This window comes from Eucalyptus grandis, chromosome 1, assembly GCF_016545825.1.
Source record: "Eucalyptus grandis isolate ANBG69807.140 chromosome 1, ASM1654582v1, whole genome shotgun sequence".
NCBI classification, from domain to species: Eukaryota; Viridiplantae; Streptophyta; class Magnoliopsida; order Myrtales; family Myrtaceae; genus Eucalyptus; species Eucalyptus grandis.
The window spans coordinates 42989981-42998531 of record NC_052612.1 but is presented as its reverse complement, the minus strand read 5'-3'; the positions used below and the strand labels follow the sequence as shown (position 1 = coordinate 42998531).

At 39.9% G+C, this 8551-nt stretch overlaps 1 protein-coding gene across 1 annotated transcript; it reads right to left on the bottom strand.

Moving 5' to 3' along the window:
- Positions 1 to 3890: 3890 nt before the first annotated feature.
- LOC104423356 (putative methyltransferase DDB_G0268948) lies at positions 3891 to 6373 on the bottom strand. The gene is made up of 2 exons (XM_039299428.1): positions 6214 to 6373; positions 3891 to 4513 (listed from the first exon to the last, which is right to left on the bottom strand). Exons 1-2 carry the CDS (start codon positions 6371 to 6373, stop codon positions 3891 to 3893), a joined length of 783 nt encoding a protein of 260 aa, XP_039155362.1.
- Between the last annotated feature and the right edge of the window lie 2178 nt (positions 6374 to 8551).

The following is an 8551-nucleotide window of genomic DNA, read 5'->3' as shown; positions in this document are numbered from 1 at the left end:
ATCCATTGCATTAAAATCCAATGATGATTCCAATGTTACAGATTCTGAAGACGATATGGATGATGAGGAGCTTGCTATCATGATAAGAAGATTCAGAAAGCTGAATAGAAAAGGAAGAAGATTCAATTCAAAGAACCAAAGTTTTCAAAAGCAACAGACTAAGTCTGTTAAGGATGATGAATCAAATAGAGATGTAGTCTGCTTTGAATGTAAGAAAAATGGACACATCAGACCCAACTGTCCTCTTCTGAAGAAGAAGAAAGGAAAAACTGAAAAGTATCGAAAGGCTCTTAAAGCAGAAACCTTGAGTGATACAGAGTGTGAAGAAAGTGATGATGATTATGCCAATTTATGTCTGATGGCACAATCGGATTCAGATTCAAACCCCGAGACAGACTCAGATTCAGATAGTGAATTTGAGGTGAGTAACTCTAAAATCCCTATTAAAGTCTCTAAATACATTGATGAGTTGTGTTTTAGTCTTAAGACTTCTCTTAAAAGGATTTCCGAACTTAAAAAGGAAAATTCTGCACTGAAACAACAGGAAAATGTTTTGAAAGAAAAGGTGAAATGTTTAGACACGAATGTTTCTACTCTTAAAGAAAGAGAATACGACCTTTCAAAAGAAAATGTATTTTTAAAAAATGACATATCAAATATTTCCAAAAGATTTTCAATAGGATCTGAAAAACTTGAGAAAATTCTTTCAGCACAAAGACCTTATTTCAATAAATCTGGTTTGGGAATGACTGTGGAAACCATTCCTTTAATTGATTTTCCTAAAGTGAAGGAAAGAATTAAGCAAAGACCCACAAGCGATGCTTACAAAAATCATTTTAAAAAGGTCTTTGGTCGCAATGCTCTCAAATGTTCAAAGTGCAATAGTTCATATCACTTTGAGAAAGAATGTCCTATGGTTTGGAAACCTGTTAAGAAAGTAGGGGCAAAAGGACAGACTTGTTTCGATAAGAGGAACACAAGCATCTATACTCTAAGTTGTTGAAGCGTGGGGTCATAAACCCTAGAAGTGTGGATTTTGATTTCCTTGACGCTGTGAACGTTAATTTAAGGGAAAAATTCAGTCTTCTTCAACTTGAATAGTTCTGTTCTGAATCTACAGAAGCCTATGCTGAACTCACTGCATATTTCTATTCGAATCTTAGTTTCTTATATGCTAATAGATTATCTTTTAGTGTCCGAGATCAGGACTATGTGGTGGATGTAAATATGTTGGCTGATGTGATTGGGGTTGGAGAGGGAGATATCAACCTTTCAATGTCTCTATTGCTCGTACTACATTGGAACTTGTTAATGATAGAAGGACAGAGAGAAAGATTTCCTACTCGAGGATGAGTGCGTTCAACATTCTGCTTCACAAGATTGTGATCAATTGCCTCAGACCAAAGTCTATTTCAAAAACTGATGTTTCAAACTCAGAGGCAAAGCTAATGTATGCCATCAATGCTGGGAAAAAGTTCTCTCTTCCTCATACTATTATATTCCACATGTATAGAGCAGTGGTGAAGGACAAGAGTCAACTTCCTTATCCAGCTCTTGTGACAAAGTTATTCAGACATTTGAATGTTCAGCCTCCCCAGATTCTCTATGTTCGAACCTGTGATCAAATGGTAGTGGGACTGAAAATGGTGTCTAAAATGCGTCTGAAGGAACTCAACAAGGCGTTGGAGAAATTCAAGGAGAAAACCCCTGTCAAATCTCATCAAATTTCTTCGGCAACAAAAAGAAAAGGGAAGGAGCCCATGGTTGTTCCATCCAATAAAAGAAGAGCTCTCATTGTTGAGGATGAAGAAGATGAGGAAGACATCACCATTACTGCAATGGCATTGAAGAATCTGAGTTGTTGTTTCGAGAATCAATGGAACGACAAGAGAAAGACTCGAACAGGGGGACCTGGAGAAAGAGAATATTTGGAAGCAGGAGAGAAAGAAACAGAGGAGAAAGAAGCTGAAAAAAGAAATGTAGAGGAGGAAAGAATTGAAGAAGAAGAGGAAAGATGAGATCAAGAGGAAGGAGAGCATGAGGAACACTCTTCTCCACCTAAAGGCATGGAAACGGGGGGAGATTGTGAGAAAAGAGGAATGTCCTCATATCCTGCTACCAGTGAAGGAGTTAGCCGCTCTCTAGCAGATCCATAGGACATCTATGCTTCTCAATTTCCTGAGGAGGGACATGATGTTTCATCGCCCAATCTGCGTGGCTATGCTGATTTGCCATCGTCGACTTTACTCCATCTGATCGTGCAGAAGCCAGTACATAGACTGATAATTCAGCAGATTTTCGCAGAATTCTTGATATTATCTTAGAAATGCGGGGTCAGATATATGCTCTGGGATACGAAGTACAGAATTTGCAGAATGCGAGTCAAGCTTCTTCAGTTTCTTTAAATGATCAGATCCTAGTGTTTGACTTGAACTTGACCTTGAACTTTTGATTTATTTTGATGTTTGACTTGACTTTTGTGTCTGGCTGTGGACTGGATTTGGGATTTTGAATTGACTGCTTATACTAAGTACTATTAATATCTTATGGATGGCTTTACTTATATGCAAGACTAACCTATTTTCTGTGGTTGCAGATTTCAATGTTTTCAATAAGCCATTTATCTTTATGAGATATCCATATTTGCTTGAGTAATGTTTTGCAGGTCAAAGTTATCCAAATCTATAGGAAAGTTTTGTCACCATCAAAAATGGGGAGATTGTTGGAGAAATCTTCCTGAAGTATTTTGAAGCTGACAAAACGTTTCCATCAATCTAGTCTGAAGACCTCCGGACTGCCAGACTCAAGACTCAAAGCTTATTCTCATTGACAGTTTCTAATCCGTCGAAGAAGGGCTATCCAGGACTGGATGTTTCATTAAGGATTTAACCTTATCAACTGGAGAAGATCTCTTGGCTGGATATGACATAACGGAATCCTTTATTGATTCAAAGATTAAGGATTCGATGATTGGTGAAGTATACTTGGAAGGTTCTACTTATGGAAACCGAGATCCTGATTGTATGGGCGAGCGGGATTAATGGGCTATCGACATGTTCCTTAAATAACTCAAATGATCTTCCTAATTGATTCTATTCAACGGGAAGATTGGAAGAATTCCTTTGGTAAGTGCTAACGGGTATGATGACATAAATGAGTATATAAGGAATACGTTCCAGTTGTTCGAGTGTGTGCGCGATAGAAGAATTCCAAAGTCTGAACCTTTTTGTTCTTAGTCAATTCATTTTCTGAGTGAAATCTTGTATACAAAAGAGAGTTCATATTCTTGAGAAACCTTGAGAAAGTGTGGTAGAGTATCCACACTGTAGAATCAAGGAGAGCCTTGTTCTAACATCTCTTTTGTTCATAGTGAAATCTCAGTGCGGAAAAGTGGACGTAGGCTTGGAATAAGCCGAACCACTATAATTTCTGTGTTCATTTTCTCTTCCTTTCTCTCCACTTTATTTTGATCATAATTCGCTTTGTTAACGAAAGAAGAACTTCCTTTCTATTGTCTGTTTAGTATTGCTCTCTTATCTCGAGAAAATATTTTTACACCTATTCACCCCCCTCTAGGTGCTTATACTAGCTATCTCAAAACTCTAAATACACATGAGAAGGTAAACTTCATGAAAGCTTTATGCCCGAAGATCATTTAAAAGGCAACTTGGCACTTGGCAGTAAACTGCATATGTTATCAATCCAAACATTAGGTCATTGCAATTGCAGGAGAAATTGAACTTACAAGAAGTTTGTGCTCAGGAGGAGCATCTACAAGCAGATGCTGCTGCTGATGCATGTTCTCCAACTCTGGAACGTTATTTAATGGAGGTGTAATTTAGGTAGATTTTATCAGTAATGAGCTCCCCAGAGCACCAAGAAACTGAGATTCAAGCTTTCACGGTTCCAGCGAGCATAAAAACCTTGAACTTGACAGTTCTGACCAAATCCGATCCGCCCCAAGCGGTCTCAAACTCTTTCACAACATCATCGGTCAACAGGTCCACGCCATCCTGCTTGGCCGTCGCTACTGCCGACATAGTCCTCAGGACACTCAAAAACGTCTCAAAACTCATTTCCCTCGGCATTTCTAGCTGAACAGGTTGTCCTTCGCAACCTAAACCCACGCTCTCAAACGGAAATGGAAGGTTTCGATACTCTTCAAACATGTACTGCAACCCTGGCTTCCAATATGGCTTACTGGCTTCGCGCAGACGTCTTAGTATATGTTCAATTTTTGGATTGACTTTGATCATGTCCGTGTAGGTCCAAATGGCGATCACGCCTCCGGGCCTGCGGAGGACCCGTTTGGCAACAGAGTAGAACTTTGGGATGTCAAACCAATGGACAGCAGCGGCCACCGTGATCAAATCGACTGAGTTCTCGCCCCTGAGCATTGCCACCATTTCTTCTTCTGACAAGGATGACCCCGTGTGTAGGTACTGAACTCGAGGGTGTGGGATCCCTTGCTTCAGCATGGGTTCACTTATGTCAGTTGCAACCACTCTGCGACCTGCAAAAGACAGAAACTTCTGTTTACTCTGTATGACAGTTCGTGTATTCGAGACAAAAATTGTAATCGCGGATGCAAAAGATTGAAAGAAGAGCTGTCTAAGGCTCGGGGAGACACAAAGCAAAGACGTTGGCCTGGAGACTCCGTGCAGCCAACCAGACATCGAAAGCAGGCGATGAGGCCCCAGCAAATTGGGAGTTGTGCCTCATTGCTAAGTCGATTTGGTCATTTCATAAGTTCGAGATCGTTGGACAAACCGTTTGCCAAGGCTAACCATACAGGAAATGCATCCTCACAGATCTTTCATTGTACAACCTGAGTCGTGAGCACCTTCACTCGGAAAACGTGATGAAAGAGCAGCTTACAGCACAGATTCTTCATCTAAGCTGACGACAAAGAACATAGCCTCTCGTAGGGGTGTACATGGTCCAAGTGGGCGGTTCTCTACCTAGAACCGAGAACCGCCCGCTAAGGACCGGTTCCAAAAAATTGGAACCGGGAACCACTCATTGTTGTATGGATCCACTTAGGAACCGGACCGGCAGTCGGGTCTAGTTCCCGGGTAGATCCATGGAACCGATCTTACCAATAATAATATCGTTTTCAAAATCCCGTCATGAGTACTTTTCATATCGAGTAATATTTTTCTTCAAATCAAACCGGCTTAATTAAGGGTACCATTTTTCTTTATGTTATTGGAAAACACTACCAAAGAAGAGAAATATATTTTTTTTCCTATTTTTGAATCATTTTAATTGAAATCTAAAATATTCTTTAAGTTCAAGATTTTGGATGATTGTCATATATAGATCATATTTTCCTTTACCCTCTAACAATGTTTAATCTCTTACAACATTTGCTTTATTGATTTTTTTTTTTTTTGTAGAAACAATTCTATCGATACTCCACATATTCTTGAACATAGTGTCATATGTGAGTCTCAAAAATATTTTTGAATGAGCCATTTGTTAAGTTGTTGAAAGGTAGTTACACACTTTACTAAATTCTTATTATAACATGGAAACCATGAAAGGAGATGGAGCCATAAAATTTAGATTTGCTAATTAGTAATTTCGAAATTTATTTTAATATTAAAAATCAATATATTATTATAATAGAATCGGTTCAGTCCGGGTGGGTAGATCCACCCGTGGAACCGGGAACCGGACCAGTTCCCTCAAGAATCACCGGTTCCGGACTGTTCCGATCCAGTTCCGGGTGGTCCGGGCGGGTCACGGTTCTTTTACACATCCCTAGCCTCTTGCACGTATGAACTACTGAGTAACCTCAGTGTCAAAAACCAAAGCGAACAGCCAAATTTACCCAAAGTTTCCTTTTTCAGTCGCAGGTACTACTCGTGGCATATTGCGCTAATGAATCTACCGAGTAATTCCAAAGCCGAATCCTAAATGAACAAGCCAATTCATGTAAAAATTCCTTATTTGGGCAACCTGTTCCATCTATGGATTTTTGAAAGTCTATCTTCTCTTTTTTTGGGAACTTCCAGGGAGACACATTCAGAGAGATAGTGAACTCAGCTCTCAGCATCAGGCAGATAATGAACACATTTGTACCCAATCTGCCAATACTACTACCGGTACTAATAGAAGGAAATCAACACGAGAATATCGGAATTTCCAACATGTCTCCTACTAGGACATCGTGACTGACGTCGAAGGAAAGAAGAGGGAGAGAGAGACAGACCGCAATGGCCGCTTGGCCGTTGCCAGTGCCGGCATCCCAAGCCAAGGCATGGCGGGAGGTCAAAGCGGAGAGCTTGGAGAACCACTGGTCGGGATACTGGGGCCGTACGGCGACGTAATTCTCAGTTACGTGGTCGTACGGGCTCTGCATCGCCATCTCGTCATATACAACACCAGACACGATCACGATCACGATCGCAACACACAGAGTCCCCCTTCGATCGACTCACTCAAGCTGTATGGATTCAAGAACCTCGTTGGGTCTCACTTTTTGCAGTTTAAATAAGAGGAGGAGGAGGAGAGAAGGGTAAAAGATAAGCTTTAAAAAAATAAAAATAAATAAAAAACAGAAGAAAAGGAGAAGGGTTTTTTTTTTTTTAACAGAAAAAGGAGAAGGGTTTGAAAATTCAACAAAAGAAGCAGAATCTCGGCCCAATAGAGGAGAAAGGGAGGGCATAGGCAGCTATGAAGCACGGACACGTTGCTGGAATTTAAATAAGAAGGGTTTGAAAATTCAACAAAAGAAGCAAAACGCCAGCCCAATAGAGGAGAAAGGGAGGGCACAGCTATGAAGCACGGATATGTTGCCGGAGTTTAAAAAACAGAAGAAGAGGAGAAGGGTTTAGAACGTCGGCCCAATAGAGAAGAAAGAAAGGGCACAAGCAGCTATGAAGCACGGACACGTTACTGGATTTTCTACATCGTGTCTAACACGTGTCAATGTGTCAATGTGTCCGACATGCTCTGACACGCTCGAACATGCGGTCAAATTTTCTAACATGCGGTCAACTCTTCTCGACACATTTCGACATACGTGTCCGAGAGAGAATGGTTGAAGAAGAAGATGGAGGGCGGAGGCGCATGCTCTGATACGCTCAAACACGCGGTCAACCCATGTCAAATTTTTAATAGGCGGTCAACTCTTCTCGACACAACACATTTCAACATGCGTGTTCGGGAGAGAGAATGGTTGAAGAAGATGATGGAGAGTGGAGGTGAGGGCGAGGAGGCGGAGGCAAGGCCGCGAGCAACAGTGAGGGAGGGCTAGAGGAAGAGCAGAGATCGAGGCAACCAGGTCGTGACTACGATGACACGATGGAGGGCCAGCGGTGAGGCTACGACTGTGAAGGAGGAAGCATTGGACGCAAGGTGGCGAGTGATTGTGATGGCTGATGAGGCGATCAAGAGAGAGAGAGAGAGGAGATTGAGAGGAAGGGGTTTGTGCAAGGAGGAGGGCAGCAGCTAGGGTTTTTAAGGGAGGAAATTCAAAAAAAAAAAAAATGAGATTTTAATGGGATTTTGGCATGACTTTTTCTTTCTGTAGGGTGGGTGGACGAGAGGGCGACGTGCATTTCTAACAAAAGGAAGTGAAGCCTATTAGGTGGTTTGGGGGTGGATGGAGTGAGTGGGGGAGGAGGGCAAAAACGTGGGAAATAAATGAGAGAGAGAAATAATTTTGGGGCGTGAGGGTTGGGGTGGACCCCCGTGGGGTTGCATTTTTTAATCCAATAAATAAATAAATGAGGTTATAAAGTGATTTTGGAAAATGAAAATACTAAATGTTGAATAATAATAAATTTTGACCATCATAAAAGATCATAAAATTATTTAAATAAGTTAATTCTAATTTCTTATTAGTCATTAGTTGTATCAATAACTTTTATTAAAGTTAGAAACATGTCCCCAAATATGGATATGTATTAAATATGAATATATCTTTCGAATTTTCTATAAATAAATTTATTAATATTATTAGTATGAATTCATTATAGGCTCTGTTGTTATTATTTATTTAATTGTGAATTTGAATTAAATTAATTAAAAATAAAAAAATATTCATTTAAATTAATATATATGTTATGAGTTGATAAATAGTATCTTTTATTACATAAAACAGGATCAAGCTATTATTACTATTTTGTTGTTTGAAAAGGGGAGTTATCCTTTGACTTTGGTTTGAACAATGGTTTGTAAAACCTCTTTATAAAAGAGTCTTGAAACATTTGTGGTTCTTGAAAAATGTTTTGATATTTATATATCAAATGCCTAAGTTCTAATATGACTCTCATTTTAATGTTGGATTATTAGATATTTGTGATTGATGGTTGATACTCACTATCTTTCTGAATCCTAAGAAGTGTGTGGATATGTGCAAACCATCCTTGTGGGCCTAATCACCGACTAATAATAGGTGAATGCCTCACCAATGGGGGAATTTTAGTCATCTTATCACAGGTGTTGGTTAGACATTTGAGCATGAGTTGGTCAATGGAGTAGACCAATTGACATGCTATTTGAGTTTAGTCAGTGAAATAAACCATTGGCGTATGGTTTG

Bases quoted from the DNA above. Each gene is read 5' to 3' on its own strand.
- LOC104423356 (XM_039299428.1), bottom strand. From the start codon at position 6,373: ATGGCGATGCAGAGCCCGTACGACCACGTAACTGAGAATTACGTCGCC. The intron at 4,514-6,213 runs GTCTCTCTCTCC...TGTCTTTTGCAG, and splicing joins CCAAGCGGCCATTGCGGTCT to GTCGCAGAGTGGTTGCAACT.